Here is a 26,928-nt window from a genome sequence, read left to right as displayed (position 1 = left end):
TTCTACAGGCTTAAACAATTCAGTTTGTAAGGCCTCATGTACACTGCTGCTGGTAAACGGATGTTCAGAGGCAGTTGGATGCTTTTTTCAACCGCCCCTGAACTCATCCAATGTTAACTTGTGTGTACATGTACACAGGTTCATTTAATGTCGTTTTTAGGTAGTTGCGTTTATAGGCTTTTCTTTGAAGACAAAAAAAGAGTTCAGACGCCAAACTTGGCTAAATGTGACTAAACGTGGCTAAATGTCGCGTTACGTTTACAGGCGTTTTTCATTTTTGGCTATTTTTGGCTATTTTGGCATGTAAATGTGGCAAAACAAAAGTTTTAAACGTGGGTTACTATCTGTCAAGTTAGATAGTTCAGGAGAAGTTATAAAAACGTCCCGTGTACATTAAGCCTAAATGTATAGAAAACTGGCTAAAAGACCATATTATGAAAGTAGTTAGTAATAGTAATGATTCATCCCCTGAATGGTCTACAGTTAGAGTTACCACAGTTAGTGGTGTTCCCCAAGGTTCAGTGTTGTGCTTCTTGCTTTTTTAACATATTTATAAAATATATAGAGTTTGGGGTTTAAAAGTACCACTTCAGTGTTTGGAGAAGACATCAAGCTTTGAGATATCCTTACAGGATGTCTCTAACTTACAAACTGACCTTAAAGCGGAGTTCCACCCGTTTAAAAATCAGCAGCTACAAAAAGTGTAGCTGCTGACTTTTAATTATCAGACACTCACCTGTCCTACGGTCCAGCGATGTAGGTGCAGGTAGCCAGCATTCTAACTGTGGGTGCCCAGCTGTGGCTTCACAGCTGGGCACGCACTGCACATGCACAAGCTGCGCTGCACGCTGTGAATGGCCAGGCAATCTTCTGGGACGTGTTCCAGAAGATTGCAGGGAGGGAGGGGGGGGGTGATCTTCCTTCCAGTGCTGTGGAGCCAGGGTAGGAAGTGGGAGCTGGGTGTCTGTAAAAACAGGGTACTCGCTCCTCCCCCCAAAAAATGACATGCCAAATGTGGCATGTCAGGGGGTCACCTGCACTTAAAGCAGAAGTTCCATTTTTGGGTGTTTCGCTTTAATGCACTATATTTTTTTTTTGGGCAACTAAGTAGCAAATAAGGTTTGATGTTAAAAAATGTAAAGTCATGCACTTGGGGGCTAAAAACATACATGCATCATACATTGTAGGAGGAGAAACACTGAGGGAGTTAATGATCAAGGAGGATCTGGGTGTTCTGGTAGATCATAGATTTAGTGCAGAGAAGAACAATCAAACAGATAAGAGGCATAAGGACTCAGTCCACCTATAAGAAAAGATTAACTCAACTGAATTTATTCTCTCTTGAGAAGAGGCAATTAAGTGGGGTATGATTAAGATCACCATGTATAAACACATAGGTGGTCCACAAAGTGAACTTGGTGTAAAGTTATTCACTTTCAAGTCAATACAGAGGACAAAGGGGCACTCTTTACATTTAGAGGAAACGAGATTTAACTTCCACACGTACAGAACAGATGTAAGAGCTGGGAAAATGTGGAATAGATTCCTTCAAAAACTAGCTATAGCCAGCTCAGTAAATTTAAAAAAAAAGGGGGAATATCTGGAGGATCAGGAAGGATTTTTCCCCTGCTCGTGCAAATTGGACAATGCTTTAAGGTACTTGTAGACGGTAGTGATGTTTGAACATCAGTATTACTGGCCAAAATTTCTTGCATTTATTTTGCACGTATTTGCACATATGCGCAGACATGAGAAAAATGAATCCTAGCTCTCATAATGGAATTTTAACCCCTTTAATATAACATTTTATGTGCGTAAGTGCATTATATTTTTTTACTCATCTATACACAGTGCATGCTTGTGTGTACAGGCACATTGAAAACAATGGGCTGTATTTAGATCAGTAAATAAAACAACAAGCTGTGTTTTTTATGCAGCAGTGTGCAAGAGGCCTTTTTGTTCAGTTTTTTTTTTGCCTTCCTCTGAATGAATTGTGGATACAGGTTAGTTGACCTGTCAATGGACTTGTGTCTTATTTCAGCCTAAATATGTAACTATGTGGTTTAGACATAGATGTAGTGTCTGCATTCATTTGTTTTAGTCTTTGTTCATTTATTTTACTGGGTAATCTTGACTACTTTTTTTTTTAGATCCAATGCTATCCAATAGCCTGAACGCGTCGTCACTTCAACCAGAAGTGATACCAGGCGCAGGGGATGCCCTGAAGTACCAATATTTTATGCCTGTGGAGCCTTTTTCATGCTGGATGTTGCTTTGGATAAATTATGTGAGTATAACATTAATAAAATCATGTTTAATGAAATGTACTGCACTATGGAGTTCTTTTTGTTGTACATACCTGTGCTTATGACAGTGAGCAGAGAAGCAGGGTTATGACATTCAGATTAACTGAGGGAGAGGAGTTGAAAGTGCGTTTTAATTCAATCTTGGTGGATCAGGAGTGCAGTGGAGGCCTTTGTGAAGCAGGAGGAAGATAAAGAGAGTTGGAGTACCCCTATACCCATACCTACCTGTATAAAGTGTCCTATAACCTGCTTAGTAATATGGGGATCATGAGGATCTTGTGAGCCTTTTGATTATTAGAGCACTTTCAACATTAAGCTGTGGATTATTGCAGGTTTTTGTACTTTTCGTAGATGGACTTTATTCTACTTTTTTTATAGACATATTGGTTTGCTGCTCTGATTTTATTTCACTTTATTGGGATATTTGCACACATACATTAGTGTGATCACATACGGTGCATGCTTATCTAGATATGGGTTTATAGCCCTGGTTGTGATTACAGAATTTGTGCTAACCACCTAGGCAGTGATTTATGTTTACCAGCTGCTGGGGGATTGTTTTTGGTTATTTTCCCACTCAGGTATGTATACATGCGGACAGTAAACAGACCTGCCTTTGTTCACCTCCACTACATGGTGGATTGATGAGACTAGTAGCTTACACAATTAATATAAGGTACTTTATTTAAGGTGAGCTTTATTTTAAAATTACAGTATGTATGTGACAAGGAAACTGTATTTCTGGCAGGATCAACAGATATTTTCTGTACTTTCTGAATGTGGAAGGGCAAGAAGGCTACAGTATATTGTTTGTTTGCTCTTTTTTTGTGGGGGGTTAGATATGCTTTAAAACGCTTATTCAATTTAAATCACAAACAAACCCTGTTTATACACCTAACATGTAGAAGCTTTGATTTTGATTTTTATTATACAGAGATTTTGCTTTTTGATTCCCCTAAAGTCCAGTATGGTAGCCATCCCCTCGTGAATTCATTAAAGGGTTGGGAACTCTGAGCCAAACGTCCATATCAACAATAGCGAATGTGAGTTGGTATTGAATATGCAAAATTAAATAAGCAACTAGCACACCAACTTTAATCCATGAAAAGAATATCCACTAAATTCTGCCCAGGATATTTCCCAGCATGCTTCTGTGGACACCTGGGCTTTAATGCATATCTGGTGGCTCTGACCAATAGAAAATGGACTCATTTCCAAGGTATACAGACATTACATCTTAGGTTACCTGTTCACCCTCACCCAAGACCCTTGCCAAGCCCTACTTAAAGGATAAGTTCACCTTTAGTAACATGTTAAACCTATTTAGGGTGTAACATGTAACATGTTACTAAAGCACCTGCCCACACCCTGGGCTGATCCCCCCCCATTCTAACAGCTGGCAGGGAAACCTCTACCTGTACCACTGTCACAATTCAATAAAAACGCGGTCATGCAGGGCTTCAACGCACTCGCCACATCATTCATTCACAGAATTCTGTGAACAAACTACAAATACTGTCTTCCACTGAGTCAGATGGCTTGTAGTTCTCAATTAACTGAGAGGACCTTAGTGAGTTCTCTCACAATTCATTGATCTTCCTTGACTTTAGTAACTGCCTGCCCATACAGCGGACAGCTCTACTGACTGTCTGCAGGAGCCTGACATTGCACCCGCAATCTGCTGATCACAGGTGAAATGCTCTGCAAACTCTTAAGAAAAAAATAATAAAACACATTTTTTACCTGGATAAAATGTGCATTTAAAAAAAACTTTTTTAAAATTAAATAGCACTTATTATTTAATTAAAAAAAATAGTTCCATCTATTTGGAAACTGAAGGCAAAATACTTTCCTTCGCCAACCTTTGACAGGTGCCTTTTGTAACCCTAAATTATGAGATTGCCACATAAGGGCCATTCCTCAACAAATTACAGGTACTCAACAGTACCCCCGCCCCCATTCCCCAAACAACCACGTCCCACTTCCCTACCCTTCCCCCCACTTTATTTAGTAAAATGCCACCACTCTCACCCTGCTATTACAAATTACTTTGTAAATAAGTTCTGTCGATACCAGTAACATGTCAAAAAAGCAAGTGATGTGTTTTATTTCACAATTCATTTGTTCACAATGCAATAAACGTTGATACATTTCAACACCTTAGGACTCCAAGTATAGGTAAAAACCAAAGCCAAATAATAAGAAAGAGTTACTTACACAGTTTCATCGTTTTTGAACTCCAGTTCTCCAAATGTATCTTCATAATCTTCCCCACCACCTTTTGCAGTTCCTTCCACTGTCCTAAAAGGGATGATGACTGTGCCTCTAGCTCCAGATGTCCTAAGGACTTTAACCTCCATCACGCCGATACTCTCACTCACACGAATAATGTCACATTCAAATGTAAATATCCCCGCATGGTCATCATCCAAAATAGTAACTGAGGCCACATAAGGAGAGACCAATACTGCTTTTGGGTAGCTAAAAGTATTAGGCTCCACTGGTTCTGGCACATCAGCTACTCTTATGTTGCTGAGCCTCACAAAGAAATGTTCATCTTCCTCAAAGATATCATCATCAATAATTCCAACTGAAAACTCCTTTTGTGTCTCTCCAGGCTTGAAAACTATAGACCCCTCTGTAAACTCAAAGTCAGCGCCTGCATTGGCAGAACCATCTTCTGTCTTATAGTCCACCACAATAGTCTTTGATATGTCACCACCTTTCCTTACTACAGTCAACAGTACACCACCACAGTTTTCAAGACATTGATAGGAACAAGGGTCAAAGTAGATTTTCGATACAAACTCTTCAGATTCATCCAAGCATATATCTTGCAAACTGGTGCTTCGTTTGGACTGTTCAGCGGCATGCTTCTTCAAGATGTTACCAGCTCCAGTCATCATCCTGGTGGCTTGTATACGATAGAATGCTCTGCTCTTCTGCTGATGTGACAAAGCATAGTAGTTTGCCATTTCTACTAGCTGGTCTAAGTCCTTCTCAGGGTGTTTTTGCTTTAGCTCTTTAAGGATTCGAATCATATCTCTGCGAGATTCATCTACTTCTTTACCATCCATATTTAATAAATTCCCATCTAGAAAATGGGAATTCATAACTTTGCCGTCCATTTCAATTCCTTTTGGATGTTCTGCTTCTGTTTCAATCATAATTGCTCTGTGTTTGTCAGTCCGATACTTTTTGTGCATATATTTATAAAATAAAAGACGCCGGTCTGCCACCCAGGCAAGGACAACACAGACAGGAAAGAAGAACAAGGTAAGCAAACCTTCCCATACTTGGACAACTCCAGGAGAGAAAACAGCTAGAATCATGTAAAGCCATATGTAGGCAAAGATACTCCATGCTGCTGTCACAAAAAATACTCGTAGATGTTTGATTTTTCTAACTTCTCCATCAGGTATGACATAGACGCAAATAGCAATAATGATAAACATGTTAAAAGCTGCACTTCCAACAATAGTTGATGGACCAAGATCTCCAGCATAAAATCCATGGCCGCATATTTCAATCAAAGTCAAAAGGATTTCAGGGGCTGAAGAACCAAGTGCCATAAGGGTTAGGTTGGAGACTGTCTCATTCCAGACTCTAATAGTGGTTGCAGTGGTCTCTCCATTTGCTTTTTTAATTATAATTTCACGTTCCTGTGATGTTATGACCTCTATGGATGCCATGAATCGATCTGCAATGATGGACACCCCAAGAAACATGTAAATCATTGCCACAAAATACACAATGACTCTGGCAATTTTGTCCCCCAGGGATGGGTTTTCTGGATACCATATTGGGAGAATAACACCTGCCTTACAGTTATAGGAACCTGAGCAGGTTTTGTTTTGTCCAGCACTTGGAGGGTTCCCTGTGGCAGAAGCATTAACTTGAAGACTTTGGAGAAACAACACAAAGGTAACAAGTCCAAACTGGAGATATGTCGAGGCAAGAGGCTGCAGCTTTAGCCAAGCCATACATGAATTTATATAGGAGCTATAAATCCAGATAATCCTCTTCTCACAGATAGGATGGGTCTCTAGAAAATAAGAATAACATTAAGAAATTAGATTTTAAGCATGGTGCCCACCACAGGTACTTCAAAATGCATGCTGAATATAAACAACATAAAAAACAACAATACTCAGTCTGTAATATATGATTATATGCACTTGCCAGTTGCATTGGCAAAATTTAGTGTAAAGAGTTATACTTATACCCATAATTCAGTAATCACAATAGAACTGCTGGTATAAATTTAAGTGGAACTCCAGTCAAAATGAGTTATTTATATCTATGCCCTGTTAACAGGTTTCCCTTACACTTTCTGTAATAGGGTATAGAAAGTTAAAGGATAGGTTCACATTTACAAAAAAAAATGCACTTTTTTTGCATGTAAAAAAATATGCATTTATTCTTTTTTTTTTGCTAGGAAAATGTAAAGCATTGCATACACGATCAGAAGTTCATGGGTGTATTGTCCCAGTCCTGCAGACTGTCTGCGTAACTGTCTGCAGGCAGTTTCACTCTGACTGGTATCAGAGTGAACTAGCTAGAGTGCTCAACAACACCCTAGTAGTTCATTGAGAACAGCCACAAAGGCACTCGGTAATTGTAGTTTTCACATTCACAGAACACTATGAATGAATGGCGCAACCAAGTGACAGCTGAGCAGAGCCCCACATCGCCGCATTTTTTTTAGATTGTGGCAGCGGGTGGGCAGAGAAAAACCCAACGCTCGCTGTCAAAACAGGAAATGGGGGGGTCAGGTGCAGGGGCCAGTGCACCTGTAACATGTTACACCCTGAATATGGGTGTAACACGTTGCAAAAGGTGAACTTATCCTTTAACCACTTCCCGACCAGCGCACGATGATGTACGTCGACAGCATGGCACGGGCAGGCATATTGGCGTACATGTACGTCCAATATTCGTTGCCGCCGTGCCATCGGGAGTGCGCCGCCGGCGGGGCGCTCCCGCGCTGGTCGGGACCCCCGTGAGTCCGGTCGCGGGACCCGCGGACTCGATCGCCGCGGGCATCCCCACGATCGTCTCACGGAGCGGCGGAATGGAGGAAATGCTGTATAAACAACATTTTCTCATTCTGCCTAGCAACTAGTGACGCTGATCTCTGCTCCATGTGATTGGAGCAGAGATCAGTGTACACTAAATGAAAGCCCAACCCCCCCACAGTTAGTAACACACCCCTAGGAACACTTAACCCCTACACTGCCACCCACTGGTTAACCCTTTCACTGCCAGTGTCATTTACACAGGAATCACTGCATTTATATAGCAGTGATTACTGTATAAATGACAATGGTCCCAAAAATGTGTCAAAAATGTCCGATGGGTCCCCGACAATGTCGCAGTCACAATAAAAATCGCAGATCGCCGCCATTACTAGTAAAAAAAAAAATAATAAAAAATTATTAATAAAAATGCTATAAAACTATCCCTATTTTGTAAACGCTATAACTTTTGCGCAAACCAATCAATAATCGCTTATTGCGATTTTTTTTACCAAAAATATGTAGAAGAATACGTATCGGCCTAAATTGAGGGAAAAAAATGTTTTTTTATATATTTTTGGGGGATATTTATTATAACAAAAAGTAAAAAATAATGCTTTTTTTTCAAAATTGTCGCTCTATTTTTGTTTATAGCGCAAAAAATAAAAACCGCAGGGGTGATCAAATACCACCAAAAGAAAGCTCTATTTGTGGGAAAAAAAGGACGTCAATTTTGTTTGGGAGCCACGTCGCACGACCGCGCAATTGTCAGTTAAAGCGACGCAGTGCCGAATCGCAAAAAGTGGTCTGGTCTTTGACCAGCAAATTGGTCCGGTCTGAAAGTGGTTAAGGAGAGTCTAAAATTTTAAAATTTTCACCAAAACAGCAGTGGAAATCTCCCAATGAGTATACCTGTTTGAGTGACAAATGTTAAAGGTGGTATTTGCCCCCAAGTTCAGAGCCTTTTCTTACTCTATTCAATCGCAAGGACAGGACACAACGGTAAATCTTGTGAGTGGTAACAAACTTAGCAATAAAAACCTTCCCTATACAAAATTAAAAAAAAAAAGCCTGGGATTGCATTCCACTTTAATATTGTTAATATTAGAAATATTTCAGCGGTAATAAAGCAATGTTTAACACAAGACAGCTTCTATTAGTTGTATCTACCACAATAATTTTTATGACCCTTTACAACAGAAAGGGGGCCTTATGCAAAGACAACAAATAAGCTGCCCCATTCATTCTTCCTAGGACATATTTACTAAAATACTATACTAATGCTGCGTACACATGACCGGACTTTCCGTCAGAAAAGGTCAGATGGTCTTCTAGAAGTTCAATAGCCAGTAGCCAATAGCTGCCCTTACGTCGTATTTGGTCTGCCAGCACACAGACAAACGGTTTTCCCGATAGAAATTGATTCCATCAGACAGATTTGAAACATGTTCTATTTTTAGGTCCGTCTGAATTTTTGAAGAAAAAAGTCAGATGAAGCCCACACACGATCGTAATGTCCGATGGAATGATTCTGATGGACCTTTTCTGCCGGAAAGTTTGGTCTTGTGTACGCAGCATTACTTATTCTTACCCTTCTAGCCATTATCACTGGTACTTATCCAACTTTGAATAAAAATATATATCAAGCAAAGTCTATTTCATTGTTGAACTTAATTGCTGAAGCTAAATTCCAGGCAAACATCTAAATACACAGATGACAAATATATATGGAGTCTATTTTGCCTGCTACAGGATTTGTTTAAGAGACACACCTGATGTCAGTGCTGTATAAACTTTATGTAGCATTAGCTGCATACAGTATGTAGCACTGTCTTTTGGCAGCAGTATGACAACTTCCTGTTTGCTGCTGGTACAAGATCAAGTCTAGCAATGCTCAGTCATTCACAGGAAGATCTTTATTTTGTCAATAAGGCTTCCCCTGGTTGGCTGAGGTAGAGATTGTGAAGTAATCCATGACCTCTCCACATCAGCCAATCAGAGGAAGCTTTGTATTTATTCATAAAAAATTGAAGGCTTCCTGTGAATGTCTGAGCAGCACTTAGCTGGGCCCGATTTTGTACTAGCAGCAGATGGGGAAGTGCAGGAACACAGCACTGCTTACTGTATGTAACAGATGATACATACAGTTTATAAAGCACTGACAGCGGCTACAGCAGACCCTAAAGGAAATAATTTGGTGAAAACAAACTATTGATCCTGAAAGTAAACCTGAAGTTAGTCTTTAATACAAAGCAGAATTTATGTGCTTTTCATATCTGGCTGGATTTCAGTTTTTAAAACATTTTCAGTTAAACCGGGGATAACATTTCTTTATGCCGCCTGAATGTGTTAACAAAAGGGATGCCCTTTTTCGAAAGTTACATATTGTTTTAAGAGTTTTAATTTCCCACTCTCAGTGCTGGCAGTATTGCAGTTCAACTTCATAGAATCATTGTATTCATATGATCAGACACCAGTCTATTAAGAGTCAATCAGTGAAAAAACAGGTATTGTAGAACTGATATATCCTATGTGAGACTGCAAGGAAAAGTCTCAGGCAAGTTAGGGCTTGTTAACACTTGACTAATGCCCCGTACACACGAGTGGATTTTCCGTTGAAAAAAAACTTGGATGGTTTTTCTGGCGGAATTCCGCTCAAGCTTGGCTTGCATACACACGGTCACACAAAAGTTCTCTGATCGGCTCCCAGGTGCTGCTACTGTCATTCCTTGTAAGGGAAATCGGCAGTGAAGCCTTGCGGCTGTGCTCTGTGCATGGCCTAGTGGTGGGGGAAGGAGGAGGGAGGCCAAACATCTGGGGAACTTCACCACTGCGAAGTCCCCCTAAAGTGGGAGCAGGTACCTGTCAAAAACAGGCCTCCATGAAAGGTCCCAAATGGGGCAGTGGAAGGGGTTAGGAAGCAAACAAGTGGAGCTTCCCCTTTTTGGTGGAGCTCCGCTTTAAGGAAGGACGATCTTTGAATTTTGTTCAGATTTTATTTAATTCCCCTGAGGACCAAGTGCATATAACAATTGGTGGCATTCTGTTTGGTGCCCTAATTGTCCCTTAAAGTGGTTGTAAATCCTTTACAACCACTTTATACTACAGGCAAGCCTATAATTAGGCTTACCTGTAGCTACACTGGATATCTGCATGGTTTAGGAGATATCCCTGTATTTTCATGTGACAACGTCATTGGCACATGCGCACTTAAGCAAACTGAAGCAATGGCATGTACGTGCCATTGCTTCAGTTGTACTGTGCTGTTACCGGCGGCTCCCACCCGCATGCACGGGAGTGACATCATCACGGCTCGGGCCAATCACAACACAGAAGTAACCCCCCCAGGGAGATGTCGGCCATCGGAGCAGTGCATGAGGACTGCTGCGGGGGCTTCAATCTCAGGTAAGTATTTCATAATGTGCTAGTATGCTGTGCATACTAGCTCATTATGCCTTTGTCTTGCAGATTTTTTTTTAAAGGGTTTACAACAACTTTACATGCACTTCACTGTAGCTCCCCCCATTCTGCAGCCCAAATGGGCATTCCTGTGGGGGAGGGTACAGCTACAGCATAGTCCCACAAATATGAATGAACGATCAGTGCTGCTTGTCTATTAAGAATAGTAAACGATCACTCCAAGCTGCAGTTCTGTGTAATCTCTTTGCTGATGCCCTGTATGTGTACAAGCAGCCACAGATAGACCATACAGATTGGCAGCTCCATGTAATCTTTTACTATTATGAAATAGGAAGCAGCATTGATTGTTCATTCATAAAACTGAAATATCACACATTGGTGTGGAGCTGTGTGATCTATCTTCCAACTACTTGTAAACATACACAGCCTCGACCGATGGATCACACAGTGCTGAGTGATCTTTCACTTTTATGAATGAATGGTCAGCAATGTCAGGTCAGTGCCCTGTATGACACAGCCTTGCAGCACTGATTGTTTATTCATAAAAATGAAGGATCACTCAGTGCTGTGGGGATGTGTGATGTTTACAAGCATCTGCAGATAGACACACAGCGCCACAGGTTGTGTGATGTTTGTAAATGGAAGCACTAGTCTCCAGAGCCCTTACTTCCAGAGGCCAGTGCTGTCACTCACAAATCCATCTCCTTTTTAGCAGCATGGTCTGATGGGGGGGGGGTTGATGTTGGACTCACCACTCTACCACCTGAGGGAAGGATTTGAAAGGGACCAAATGCTATGCCAAATGCACTTAGTTCCCTGGGAAATACACAAAAGTGATTTTTTTTGTACTGAGTTTTTTAATGCCTATTTTTGTTGGTAATAAAGCAGTTGCTAATAACTTCTAACTATTCTTGCAAGCAACAGTCCTCTTGTTTTGTTAATCATACAAAGGATCAGACTTTATCCTTAACAGTGTCTACAAAAACAACAAGAAATTGAGGCAACCTTGGACTTTCGTGGTACGGTATAGACTTACAATGCTCAAACAGCTTTTATAAAAGCTGTTTGAACATTGTGAATTTATGCCGTACCAAGAAAAGTCCAAGGTTGCTTCAATTTCATAGTTGTTTTTGTAGACACTTTTAAGTATGAAGTAATTTATTGAAAAAAAAACATAAAAAAATACCCAAAAGGGCAGACATATGACATACAAAAGGTACAAAGTATCCCATGACAAGAAACAATATTAAACAATTCAATTCCTCTGGTGTAATCTGGAATGGAATAGATGTATCGATCCACAATGGGGAATTTGATATTAGTCTTTTTTCAGTTACAGACTATAAATATTTTACGGAGACCCACTTCTTCAGAAGTATTATTCAGAGAAATGTTTATTCTAAAAGGAAAACATACACATAAGGTAACTGCCACAACTACAGTCAAATCCACTACACATGGTGGGGCATCTCACCATTGTGGCAGTTACCTGGTGGTCCGCTCCACATTCTGCAGCTCTATCATATTAAGATTTCTTATGTGTATGTTTTCCTTGTAGAATAAACATTTCTCTGAATTATACACCTGAACAAGTGGATCTGAAACATGTAGAGTCTGTAACTGGAAAAAGACCAATATCAAATCCCCCATCATGGGTCTATTCCTTTCCAGTTCACACCAGAGGAATTTAATTGTTTCAAGTTGTTTCTTGTTGTGGGATACTTTGTACCTCTTGTATGTCATATATCTGCCCTTTTGGGTATTTTTTAATGGATTTTTTTCATTTTTTTTAAAATAAAAAGCTGTTTGAGCATTGTAAATCCCACGTACCATGAAAGTTCAAGGTTGCTTCAATTACATAGTTGTTTTTGTAGAATTGATAGGACGAAGGTGCTTTATAATTAGAAAAAGACTAAGTAGCGTAATAATTCTTAACAGTTAATCGGTGATCATGGGACTTGATGGGACCAAGACAATATGTCATTCTGAAAAGGTGGAAATCCCCTTTAAATGTGGATATGCATAAAAAGAAAATTGGTAAGTATACAATTGATTGATTATTGTTTAGCATATGTGTGCAGAAACTTCCAATACTACCAATAAAATTCTGAGTTGTTAGTCCAAAATAGATATTATTCTGGAATACAATTTTATTATGATGAAGCATTTTTACTGTATGATTTTCACATTTTACTCAGCCCATGTAAAATGTGATATTTTTTAAGTAAATTAAAAAGCAGGAAATTCAATAATATTAAGCCTGACTGCAAAAAGTTTCTAATGACAGCCTTCCCAGCGGAGTCAATGAAACACAATTAATGCTACTAAGCGGTTTTACTCAACTTCAATGAGCAGTGTCTTCTTCTCTTTACCCAGAGGCTTTGACAGTCAATTATTGTAGTAATGGATGATAGTATTGATCACTTAGCCAACTAATTGAATTGAGTATCTCAAGCAGCTTCTGACCATGCTCTTGTCAACTATCATACGCAGTAAGCAAGCATGGGTGCAATGCGTCCTTACTGACTAGTTGGAATTCATATACAAACATTGTTGGACATTAGCTACTAAATGATAAAAGAAGGCTAAATTAATTTACACTGGTAATTATTTGCAGTCAGCGCAAATGAATAATTGATACTGACATCCTCAAAGACTAAGTCAACCTTTTTCAAAAAATAACCTGCACAGTTTTGCAAACTATTGATTACATTTTATTGTCATACCTGTAGGCTTGACAATAAAAAAAGAAGCCCCAGAAGCCTTGCTGAAAAACTCCCAACTAGAAGCCCCTGAATGACAGCACTGAAAACTAAGTAATGGAGTAAGCCAAAAATTTACTGAACAGTATTCCATTATAAGAAAAAAAATGAAGCAAAGAATTGAGATAATGTCCATGGTGGCAAATCACCTACTTTATTTCAAAAATGAAAGATGGAACCCAATTTGATGCTCTGGGCAAAAAGATTAATTTTTTTTGCAGTTTTGTTTGCTTTACTTTTTATAAAGCAGCTCACTTGTATAAACTAGCATAGGAAAGATAACTGTGATTGCTGCAGATTGTTGCCGCAGTAGAGGTAGTGGAAATGAGATGGCTACACTCTTCATTTCGGCAGTGATCTACGAGAAGAGTAAGTAAGCTGAATAATAGTGTCATTGTCTACTTGAAGGCAGTAAGGATACTTATAGAGAGCAGTAAATCTACAAGCAACAGGTAAATGTGATTTACGTAGGAGACAGAAGGAAATATGACAGTTATCATAGCACATTATATAATAAGGAAGCCTACAAAGACATCAACAGAAGCAGCTTTTAGCAAACTTGACATATGACAAGGGAAACTGCAGGAAGGAGTTTCAGGGAAAAAAGAAGAGAAGAAAAGGCTTTCAACTAGACATAGCAACAAAATATATTCACAAAGACAAACCCAACAAAGAAAAAACTTACTGAATGAAAATTATAAAAGACAAACAGCAACATTAATACAATAGCCAACATTTTTTTACACCACACTTTTAAAACTGATTTGAATATATAAAATAAATTCTAGCCAGATTATTTGAGGTAGAAAGCAAAACTTTTTTTTAATTTTAGTTAGAGTAAGGGAGTGTTATGACCCTTGTTAGATTCCCATAGCCCAACAGGAAGTGACAGGAAATCCCTGCAAATCAAAGGAATTTCTTGGGGTCACCAGAACTAGTGTCCCCATTGGAAGATTTCCCCTCTATTACCTTTCTAGGGACAACCCAAAATTTTAGATTTTCTCTGATTTCACTTTCAATGATAATCGTAAACATGACAAATAGGGAGGGTAAATCTACTTAATGTAGGCACAGACTGCATTATAAGCTGGTAGGTATTCTAATCTTTATCATCTATGTCCAAAACTAAAAAGAAATAAAAAGGGGGGCGTGGCCAGCGGCGGACATGTAAGCAGCAAGCTTACGGAGCTCCTCCGGCACCGATTCATCCTGAACAGCATCCGGTATCCCTATCTAGACACCGACCTCGTAGCCACCACCGCAATACCCACTACCTTCACGGGCACCCGCTGGAATGGGTCGGAACGGTCCTGCGAGCCAGAAATCCGCCGCGGACCGGGCGGCCACGCTGACGGGCAGCAAGGCCAAAGATGGCGCCGGCGCGTCCTCCGCCGCGGGGAAATCTTCTAAAGGCAAGGCACAGGCGAGGGCTGACTCCGGTCCCTCGGCGAACTCACAAGTGCCCTCCGGTGCTCCGGGTAAGCCAAAACCACCGACAACTATCAGGGAACACTTTGCGGATTCTCCGCATGGACAGCATACCCCCCCCCCCCAGCGTCCCCGAGAGCAGAGCAGGCCGTAGACCCCTGGGAGGAGGGTGAGGCCTGGGAGAGAGACAGCGATCCGGGGTATCCTAATCCACAGGTGGACAGGGGGTCGGAGGGGGAGAGAACGGCAGAGGGTGAGGAGGAACTTACTTTGAAGCATGTTATGGACGCTATCCATCAATGCCAAACCACTCTGACCACACAGATTGAAACAGTTAGGCTGGATCTCTCTATTGTTAAGCATGACATGCAAAAGATTCGCTCTAGGATTTCCACTGCGGAGCAAAGAATCAGTGAGGTGGAGGACAATATGCAACCTATGTCTGCTACTCTCCGCACACATCAACAAGAGATTACTGAACATGCTGCTAAATTGGGAGACCTTGAAGACCGAATGCGCAGGAATAATCTACGCTTTGTGGGATTCCCTGAAGGTGCGGAGGGCAAGGACGCGGAGCAATTCCTGGAGCAATGGCTGAGCACTCTGTTGGGACGGGAGGCACTGTCGCCTCTGTTCGCAATCGAACGGGCTCATAGGGTGCCCATGCGCCCTATGCCCCCTGGAGCCCCTCCGCGACCCATTTTAGCCAAGATCCTTCATTTTCGGGATAAAGAATGCATTATGCGTACCGCGCGGAACCTACAAGATATACAGTACAACGGAAAAAAGATCTCAATTTTCCCGGATTTCTCTGCTACTACTCAAAAGCAAAGAGCAGCCTTCCTCCACGTTAAGAAACGCCTCAGAGAGAAAAATCTTCCATATAGTATGATGTACCCGGCCAAATTACGAGTTGTTAATGACGGCAAGGTACAATTTTTCCTTTCACCAAATGAAGCCTCGGATTGGTTGGATGGGCTGTAATACTCCGGTCCCTGACTGCTTTCTCATGATCGTCACGTTATGGGCCTTCCCTACAGTTTATGATGGAATTCTATACACATGGCGGAGGACGACCATTCTATACGGTACTCTCTGGGTGATTTTATTCTGTTCTTGCTCCTTTTTGCAGTTTTCCTACCCAAAGCACCGGCATTGACTCTGAACCGCCATTTTGCCCTGCTGGCGGACCCGGACCTGGTGTCTACAATTACTTTGGGATGCGCATATCTTTTTTTTGGCTACTGTATCAGGTGCCTTATTTGTGATATGTGTTGCCGGAGGAGGCACAAGCTTCCTCTTTTTTGTGCTGACATAGTTTTCTTTTTCCCCCTTTTTTTTTTTTACTAAACTGACACTGGGAGCAACGCCTGGTCACTCCCTGGACTAAACAGTTTTTCTGTTTTTCTTCCTTTTGGTTTTTCTTTTAGGGCTAAAGCTTGTTATGGTTGGGGGTAATGAGCAGGGAGGGGGGAGGGGGGAATGGGGAAGGTTAGTCTGGAGATGTTTGCTCCTGTTTTTTTTTTTGGTATACCTGATGCATGCACGCAACGACACCGAAAATATTGGTGGGAGTTTCAACTTTTTCATTGTAGGTTTATTGTCTATAATGTGTCGGGGGGGAGGGGAGGGGAGTGGGACCCTTTTGATGTCCTGCCCTCTCTCCTCTCCCCCCTCCATGTGACTACTGCGTTATACGAATGAGCTTTAACTGTCTTACTTGGAATGTCAGGGGGCTGAACTCGAAGATTAAGAGATCACTGGTCTTCGACTATTTGAAACGCACTAAGGCGCAAATAATTATGCTTCAGGAAACTCACCTGATGGGTTCAAAGCTTATGGCCCTGAAAAAGAGGCATGTTGCTCATGCTTTCCATGCCACTTACTCAACTTATTCTAGAGGGGTATCTATACTCATATTACGGTCCCTACCTGTCCAGATAATAGAGGTTGGGACTGACCCGCAGGGGTGCTATGTTGTGGTCATACTGCAATACCTGGGTGTGTTATATACTTTGGTAAACCTTTACATGCCCCCTCCATTTGATTTACAAAGATTGGGAGCCTGCATGGCGGTGGTTCTCCCCATGTTGCGTGGTCACCTTATTATGGGAGGGGATTTTAACCAGGTCATGAATGCTGATCAGGATAGGCTACGCTGCACTAGACCATCATCTACGGTGTTAAGTGACTGGGCGGCGTCCTATGACCTCAAGGAGGTCTGGCGATGGAAGCACCCGAATACCCGAGAATTCTCTTGTGCATCGGCATCCTATAGATCGCTTTCTAGATTGGACATGTTTTTCCTTTCTGGGGCTGCATTGCCAGAGGTGGAGGCTATCTCCTATCTACCCAGGGCTATATCGGATCACTCACCTCTACAACTGACTATGAGAGCGGGTATTGTCCTGGGTGAGCGTGTGTGGAGGATGAGCCCATATTGGTTGCAGGAGACCATGGTAGCATCAATTTGTAAGGACGCAGTGACACACTTTTGGAAGGAAAACAGGGAAGAGGTCCCCGACCTAATCACCTGGGATGCTTTCAAAGCGGTCTCTAGGGGGGCGTATATGCAGGGAGTGTCGGACTTCAAGAGAGCGACTGGGGATGGTTTGAGAACTCTGGCCAATCAGTTACAGGGGGCAGAAGACTCTTACGTTAGAGATCCCTCTCCTCAACATTATCAAACTCTGCAAAGTGTTAGTAGGGAGTATGAACTCGCACTACTCTCGAAAACACAAAAGAAAAATCTATACCAACGCCAACGGATTTTTGAGATGGGGGACAGAAGCGGGAAATTGCTGGCGTTTTTGGCCGCTCCGCTCCCGGACCCTATTTTCATCCCCTGTGTTTATGATACTTCAAACACTCTCAGAGATACTCAGGAGGAGATCGTAGACACTTTTTACAAATTTTACACGGAATTGTACCGCTCACAAGCCCATTATACCATCCCGGAATTATATGAATATGTGGATAGAATTGACTTCCCGGTACTACCCTTAGAACAAAAGCTGTCTCTAGAAGCACCTATCTCCGCCGAGGAGATACTGCTTACCATTAAAAGTTTTGCTAAATACAAAACTCCAGGCCCAGATGGCTTCCCTATAGAATGGTATTTAGAATATCAAGATGTCCTAATCCCTAGACTAAGAAAGCTCTACTCGACTATTTTTGAACAAGGCTGCCTACCATCATCTATGAAGGAGGCCCTAATTGTATTAATTCCCAAGCCCAATAAAGACCCACAATACTGTGAATCCTACAGACCCATCTCGTTAATTAATACGGACTTAAAAATTTTATCTAAGATTTTGGCCACCCGCCTAAATACCATCATTACTGCTCTTATTAATCCGGACCAAACTGGTTTTATCCCTGGTAGGTCCACTTATAGTAATATTCGCAGATTATACACTAATTTACAAGCCCCCAATAAACTGTCTGTCCCCCGAGCTATTGTATCTTTAGATGCCCACAAGGCATTTGATTCCGTGGAATGGCCGTATCTTATATATATTATGGAAAAATTCGGTTTTGGACAGAATGTTATCACCTGGATTAGGATATTGTATGATCAACCTATTGCCCGTTTTAGGCTTAATGGGATTATCTCTAGACCCTTCAGAATCCACAGGGGCACCAGACAGGGTTGTCCTCTGTCACCCCTGTTGTATGCCCTGGCAGTGGAACCTCTAGCGAGGTTGTTGAGGAGTTCTCCGGAACTTCAGGGCATGTGGATTGGCTCCTTGGAAGAACGTATCTCGCTATATGCTGATGATATGTTGCTCTACTTGTCAAACCCTAAATACACGATTCCCAAAATGCTGAGGTTGATCACTGATTTTGGCGTATATTCAGGCCTGAAGATTAACTGGACTAAGTCCACTGTATTTTCGTTAGACTCAGAGTCCCCGGCCCACTTGCCACAACATTGTCCACTTCAATTCACAACATCGTTTAAATACTTGGGGGTGGTGGTTAGGCTACCGATTTCGGCATATATCCAGGATAACCTTCTTCCTTGTATAGCTTCGCTTAAGGCTAAACTCAATAACTGGGTGGGTTTACCTCTTACATTGATGGGGAGGGCTAATTTATTTAAAATGGTGTTTTTCCCTAAGTTGCTGTATGTCTTGGCGAACTGCCCAGTGTACGTACCAAAGAAGATCTTTCAAGAGATTGACTCTTTGATATCTACATTTTTATGGTCTCCCAAGAATCCACGGATTGCACTGACTACTTTACAATTGCCTATACACAAAGGGGGACTAGCAATACCGAACCTGCGATTATACTACTATGCATCACAGTTGGTATATGTTCATTGGTGGCTATTTCCACAGTTGAACAATGCTGCTACTGCAACAGAGGCAGCGTTGCTCTCCTCCTATGAAGCATTATCAAATGTGATTTTCAGAGGAGCGATTTCTGAAAGGAGGGGTACAGATATGATCGCAAACTCTCTCAAAATCTTTAAGATCTGTAAGACACTGGTGCCTGAACCCCACCCCACGATTTCTCCTAATCAACCCATATGGAATAATCCGGTGTTCCCACATTTTAGAGATCTCCCTTTCGCTGGCAATTGGGCCGAAAGGGGTTTGAAATATGTCCACCAATTGTACGAGGAGGGTAGATTTAAAACCTTCCCGGCGTTCCGACAAGAGTTGGGTATACCTGAATCCTGGAGGTTTAGATATTTACAGTTGCAGCATGCGGCCGAGTCACAACTTGGGCTCCGGGCTGTTACCTTTCAGAATTCTACTTTGGAAGGGGCGCTTGCCCAACCAGAACATACTAAACTGGTCTCCAATTATTACAAATTATTGAATGAGCCTAAAATTTCTAGACTGCAAATCCTGAGACAACAATGGACGAGGGATGTACCCGACCTGTCGGACGATAATTGGGAGGAACTTTTAGATACCTATTTTAGCACTGCTATTTCCGCCAGAGATAAAATGATTCAGATACGTATTTTTCATAGGATATACTATACTCCTCTACGCCTTTTCCGTATGCGGAAACTGCCTTCTCCTCTGTGTCATAAATGTGGTAGGGAAGAAGGTAACCTACTACATATGTTGTGGGACTGTGAGCGGATAAGACCATTTTGGTCTCAGGTGACCCACTTTGTGGCGACTACCTTTGACCTCCCCAATATTTGTAGCCCTAAATGGTGCCTCCTCTCAGTTTTTGAGGAGGTTGGCATTAGTAACCATCAGAAACAATTTTTGCGTTTTCTCCTCTATTATGCTAGGAAGACGATCCTATTACATTGGACGCGCACATCATTGGTCTCCCTGAACAAATGGAAAGCTTTGATTAACCAAGACTTGCCAATATATAAAATAACGTATGAAACAAGGGGTAAGCCAGGGAAATTCCGCAAAATATGGGGAGACTGGGTGGATGGGATAGATACATGTAATTCTGCCCCTCTATAAGTTGTTATACGGTAATTAACGCTGTCATAGGATTTCTAGGCCCTTGACAAGATGATTTGAGGTTCTAGACCTCATACCCACCTAATTGGTATCCTTATGAGTGCATCTGTTTTTTGTTGGGTTGTTTGTTGTTGTTGGGAGGGTGGGGGGAGAGGGTGGAAATAAAAAATGCAAGTGGAATAGGATTTTGCTATAACTGAGGTACAGGGCAATTATTGTTGTACGGTTTGTCATTGTTTATCAAGTTTTGTTTATATCCCACAAAGATGTATACAGTCTGCTTATTATATATGTCTGTGCCAAATATTATTAATAAAAAACGGAGTTTCAAAAAAAAAAAAAGAAATAAAAAAAAGTTTTGCCTTTAGACTTCAAATTTTAAAGAAACAAATTTTATTAGGGCAAATAATCTGCACCCATCACAAACCTGAGCAACTCAATGTGGTCATATGATGAAAAAAAAATAATAGGCAGAGTCTTTCTTCAATGAAAACCATATGGCAGTCAATAGTTTAGAAAATGTAGGTTGAGCTTGTATGCAAATGTAAAGTTTACCTGCAAATATTATGGTTTTCCCTGCTTCTCCCACCTCCTGAGTCTCTCTATTGGTCATTCAGGCTATCTGCCTTTCCAAAGGAATTATAGGGAGGCTGGAGAGGCAGCAAGGAAAAGGGACAAGCTTGACTTGACAGTAAAAGTTTAGATTTTTAAATAACTTCAGCTGCCCAAACCCCTGTGTCTACTGATCATATTGACAACATATCAGCCACACGGGGAATGTGCTTTCAGTCGGCCAACTCTTATGCCGCGTACACACGACCAGACTTTCCAGCAGACTAGATCTGACGGGATCAGTCCGTCGGACAATCCGATCGTGTGTGGGCTAGTCCGATCATTTTTCAGAAAAAAAATCAGATGGACCTAGAAATAGCACATGTCTCAAATCTATCCGATGGACTCAATTCCAGCAGACTAAAAATCGGGAAAACCGTTTGTCTGTGTGCTAGTCTGATGGACCAAATACGACGCAAGGGCAGCTATTGGCTACTGGCTATTGAACTTCCTTGTTTAGTCCTGTTTACATCATCACGTTCAAAATGAACGGACTTTCGTACGGACTTAGTCCGTTCATGTGTGGCCAAGTCCGTTCGTTCGGAAATTCCTTCGGACCTCCCCCTAAAAGTCAGTCAGGAAGACCATCGGACCTAGTCTGCCGGAAAGTCCAGTCGTGTGTACATGGCATCATGAGAAGGAGCAGCATTATGTAGCACTGCAACACAGATGGCAGAACCTCTGGTAGTTAGAAAATATGCAGAATTCCTTATAGATATAACATTTTAAACTATACATAGAATCAATGTTTTGAAAATAATAACACATATTCATGAGGTTATTCATATCCAGCTGGTCTTTCATATACTGTATATCTAAAAACATCAACAGCACTACATTTTCATGCCTTAAAAAGTTACATACTTTAAACCCTTAAACCACAGATTCCAGCACCCTTGCCTAAGTAAGGGTGATGACATTCTGCCTAATCATGGACTCTAAGAAAGCACAGGAACCCAGATCAAGTGAAAATGCACTCCTGGGCAGTGTAGGAGTGCGTTCATATAAGGTTTAATATCCTCAGCTTTCTAGGATGCCACTATAAGAACTAGGCGAGGACTTTGGAAACCATGTCGTAAGTAGCTCTTTTGTTTTCCTTCCAATGTTTTTTTTTTTTTGCTCCTTAACATTTTCACATCTGGTGGGTTGGATCTCAACTATACATCAAGACTTAGGAGTATTATGCAAGATCCACTTTAAAGCATTTAATAGCAAAGTCTGGTAATTCAGTGAGGAACCCTTCTCCCATCCTAATTTTATGAACCAAACTGTCAAAAAGTTAGTTAATGTGCCTTACACTTGCTCCCACCAACAGCACCTAGGCAATGGTGAAATAAGAGCTGAAGGCTGCTATCAAAGCAACCTGGGCTTCCATAACACCTCAGCAGTGCCACAGGCCGATCGCCTCCATGCCACGCCACAGTGATGCAGTAATTCATGCCAAATTATTGAGTGCATACTATACTATACATGGACATACTTTTCAGTAAGCCAACATTTCTGTATTAAAAATCCTTTTTTTTTTTTTTTGGTAGATTTTTCTGAGATACTGAGTTTTGGATTTTCACAAGCTATAAGCCATAATCATCCAAAAAGAAAGAAATGCTCGAAATATCTCACACTGTGTGTAATAAATCCATATAATATAGGAGGTTCACTTTTTGAGTTAAATTACTGAAATAAAGGAACTTTTTTGATGATATTCAAATTTTTTGAGGTGCACCTGTAATTACTCTGCTTGATTGTGAATCACTGACTGCATGTGTGCAGTATGTATTCTACCATTGCCATAAATTGAGTAAACATATCTTACCCTGTAATAACTGCAACAGTCATATATCCCAAGACACTATAAATATTAAACTTTCTGCCCAAAGGGCGTTGGCCGTGAACTTGTATTGCATACACACGGCAGGACTTTTTCAGCCAACTTTCACCAAATCCTGTGTTTTTCTGCTCTTTACTGCCACCCTTTGGTCAACTTCTGTATTGTTGTCTGATATTTCGGTTCTGAGCATGCATGCTTGAACTTTGGACTTAAGTCTGATGGATTTCTGTACACACAATCGGACTTTGCTCCATCGGACTTTTGTTGCCAGAAAGTTTATCTGTTTGCAGAGCGAACATTTGTCTGATGAAAACCGAAAAAGTGTGTCCGATGGAGCGTATACACGGTCCGCTGTTGCCTTAAAACAGCTCATTTGCATGTTTGTTGTAAAAAAGTCAGATCATGTGTATGGGCCTTATGAGGCTATACACACCAAACTGCTGAGCTAATCCCTCAAAATCCTCATTATGATATGCTTACTCACAGCGCAGCAAATAAAAGATAAGATCAGGACAAGTGTTGCATTGTGGGAGATTAATAATTTTTCTTGTTATGGCCTATTCACCCAGCAGGAAGAGTGGTTAAGAAAGAGACAAATATGTAAATTTGTGCACATGCACCCAGCAAATAGAACCCTGTGGACACCATAAACAGAAATATTTATTTCAAGAAACAGCTGTTGATATTCACAAAATCCCTTTCAATATTAAGATACAAATACTGTTTAGATGAAACAGACTACTGGTTAGAAGTCTCCGTAGTCTGATTCAAGCAAAGGACAAAAAAAAAGGTATAAAATATTTTGTCATCCCTCTGTGCAACTGCCTATTATGGTTAGCAGAGGAAAAAGAAAACTATAAAGGAATGTGTTTCAGAACCTGACAGGTCATGGTTACACATTGTCATATTCATATTGTCATATTCCATCATAGGGTCTCGGGATGCACACTGCTCGAATCGCTACACAGACCATTGTTATGTAAGCAGCTACAGGTCATAATGGCAGAACAGAAAGCAAGATGATGACATGACTCACGCAACATGAATCACTCGGTGCGCTTCAATAAGCTTGTGAACTGCTATCTGCTACATACCTACAGACAAAAAGGTTTTTATGTGTTATGAGTAAACAGTATTTTTACTTCCGTTTTCAAAATCTCAGCAAAAGTTGTCTTTTTTTAAACCAATTATTAAGCACAAAATGAGATATCCAACATACTGTAAAATACATTAGTAGGAGTTCATTAAGGGACACAGGGAATTCTGAGACCTATGGGTTATACTGTTGCCTATAGGCAATTTGGACACTGGCAAACAAACAAAACAGTTAGTCAACCAGTTATAATTCCATCATAAGGACAGAGGGTTAGGACCTGTGACCTTTTTATGAAGGAATGGATTTTATGGTAAGTCAAAAATCCAATTTTCTTAGTTGTTCAGACATTATGTTAGAAAGAATTCTGAGATGAATGGGACGTCCAAAAGTAGCAACACTGGGCAACACTGTAAACAAATACACCAACAGGGCCACAAACACAAACTAAGGAGTTGCTTGAAGGACCTTATGACCTAGCCTGGCATCAGATAAGGCCTGAACATTTATTTGGTAAAACCTGGAGAACATGTAATAGATGACAGATGACAGCCTTGGAAATCTGTGAAACAGAAGCCGGATGTTGAAAAGCCCAAGTAAACCCACTGATTAGCGAAGAACGCCTTGACAGGAAAAGGTGGAACCTTATCCTTAAGCCCCTGATAAAAAGAGAGTAGGTTTTTATAAAAGAATACTGCGCCCTGCACCCTGAGCTCACCCAGTTGTATGACAATAGCAAATTAAAATTCGCTATTGTCTATTGTTCGCTATTCGCTGTCCTGCTTCTCCTCCAGACCAATCAGGAAGCCATTTTTTCCAGACCTGATTACCTGAGAGGAGAAGCAATGGTATTGGCCAGGATCAGGGGGGAGGTGCCAAGGAGATGCAGCCTGGCAGGGGTAAGTGTGAGGCTGATGGACAGATGAGCGACGGGTGGGGGAGAAGGGTTTGACTGATCAACCGACTGAGCACTGGGGGGTGTTTGACTGACCGATCAAATAATCGGTGGGGGGGGGGGGGTCGGGTGGTTTGTTTGCCGCCTCTCCCAAAAAAATAGAGCCAGGAACATTGAGGTAGGGTGGTAAACTGGTCCTTCAGACAGAAAATCTGGAAGAACCCATGGGAAGTCTACCAGGGGTCTGATGAGGTCTGAGTACCACATTAATTTCTAGAGCACCATTTCTAAAGATTTTTACTACTATGAAACTGACACAGAACTAGTGAATTTAACTGGTTCAGGCTGACTGATTACGTGGATACAGTGTTTGTGGATAGTAGGGATGAACCGAACACCCTCGGTTCGCAGAAGAACATACGAACAGGCAAAAAATGTGTTCAAACACGCAAACACCATTAAAGTCTATGGAACGCGAACGTGAAAAATCAAAATTGCTCATTTTAATGGCTTATATGCAAGTCCGGGCCCTGCCCCATGGGACATGTATCAATGCAAAAAAAGTTTTAAAAATGTCAGTTTTTTCAGGAGCAGTGATTTTAATAATGCTTAAAGTGAAACAATATAAACAAAATTCTCCTTTAAATATCATGCATGGGGGTGTCCTTAGTATGCGTGTAAAGTAGCGCATCTTTCCCATGTTTATAACAGTGTGAAAAGCAGTATATATACTATACGGCCTGCCCTATACACTCTGCCGAAAATTGGGCCTTAGCTGTTGGTGGTACCAGAACATTGTAAGTCCTCACAGTTACTCTGCCCTGCTATGAAATATTATACCAAAAGTTGTAATTGCATGAATCTGTTAAACAAGGGCAGAAAAATTGGGCCTTGGGTGGTGGTGGTGCCACAACACTGTAACCTCTCACAAATACTCCATTTATCAGACCAACATTTCAGCCAAATGGTCCTCCACACATTCTATGTGCAGAAAAGGGACTCATTCTAGATATGAGATGTACAATATCCACAAACCATCAACACATTAGTTTAGGGCAAACGGCCTGAGTTTTCATTGGTGCAAGATGACCCACAGTGTACTAGATGATGGCAAGGACCTGCCTACATCCTGATACTGAAGCAGATTGGTAAGTATATGTGCTTGTTCTCCTAGATAATACAAGCATTTACAACCCTTGCAGTGCGGAAGAGTTTGACGTAACAACATTATAGGCCACTGATTTACCGTGAAATAAAAGTGTCCTAAAAGTCCTACTACCTGCAAAATAAGAGCGGGAATACTTACCTGCCTGCACTGTTCTGTTATGTAAAAATATTTCTCAAGTTCTCTCAAAAACAAAGCCGTGATACTCTGGGTCCCACACAGCCCTTGTCATTTCCTCTGGCTGAACCTCATGTCACCACAGCTACCTGTAATGAGTGAAAGTCAGCAAGAAAAACTACAGATAGTTGCCGGGTACCCAAAAAATTAAAACAAAGTGTCAGTTTCCCAGGAAACTTCAGGGGAATATTTCTACTGATTGTGGCTGCGTTCTGACAGTGCAAACATAAGGAAAATAAGTATTTCCGCTCTTATTTTGAGGGATGCTAATAACAATAAAAAAAAGTTACATAAAAAAATAAAAAATAAATGACTCACTTTGTTCCCAGGTTTTGGCGCTTACAGAGCACACAGATGACTTCACTATGTTTAACTGCTGTCTCCTGGGCACTCAAATCTCAATGTAATGCATCCCTACAATGGGCCTGGTTGCCAAGAGGCAACATTGAGGTAAGATGAGGTGATGTCAGAAGCCTAGGGAGGGCTATGGCTATGAATGAAAGCCATTATGTACAGATGACATGTGATCGCTTTTTACCTTTGTTAATGAATTGATAACTGTATGTTTGATAGTATAATAATGCCATGTTTTATATCTTATGTAATTGAGATGAAATTATAGATGCATGCAGTGCCCTGATGAAGCATTTTGAGAAACATGTTGGTCACCCCTGCACATCTATGTATCTGATTTCATACATCAAGTATTAACTTATGGTCTAATATATTTATTATGGCTGTTTTGTTTTTAATCTGATATTAATTAGAAAAATA

The 26,928-nt window shown here is 41.1% G+C and overlaps 1 protein-coding gene across 5 annotated transcripts in view; it reads right to left on the bottom strand.

The window, feature by feature from the left end:
* Nucleotides 1-26,928, bottom strand: part of SLC8A3 (solute carrier family 8 member A3) — a 467,511-nt gene that overhangs the window by 299,306 nt on the left and 141,277 nt on the right. For all 5 annotated transcript variants that reach the window (XM_077464631.1, XM_077464628.1, XM_077464627.1 and 2 more), the window contains one exon: nucleotides 4,524-6,351. In XM_077464631.1, coding sequence (XP_077320757.1) covers nucleotides 4,524-6,289 — 1,766 coding nt within the window. In that variant the 5' untranslated portion in view covers nucleotides 6,290-6,351. The remainder of the gene's footprint in view (nucleotides 1-4,523; nucleotides 6,352-26,928) is intronic.

Source organism: Lithobates pipiens, unplaced genomic scaffold (genome assembly GCF_037356315.1).
Source record: "Lithobates pipiens isolate NorthernLeopardFrog02 unplaced genomic scaffold, aLitPip1_a1.2 Scaffold_30, whole genome shotgun sequence".
NCBI lineage: Eukaryota > Metazoa > Chordata > Amphibia > Anura > Ranidae > Lithobates > Lithobates pipiens.
This window is presented reverse-complemented; position numbering and strand designations above follow the sequence as displayed.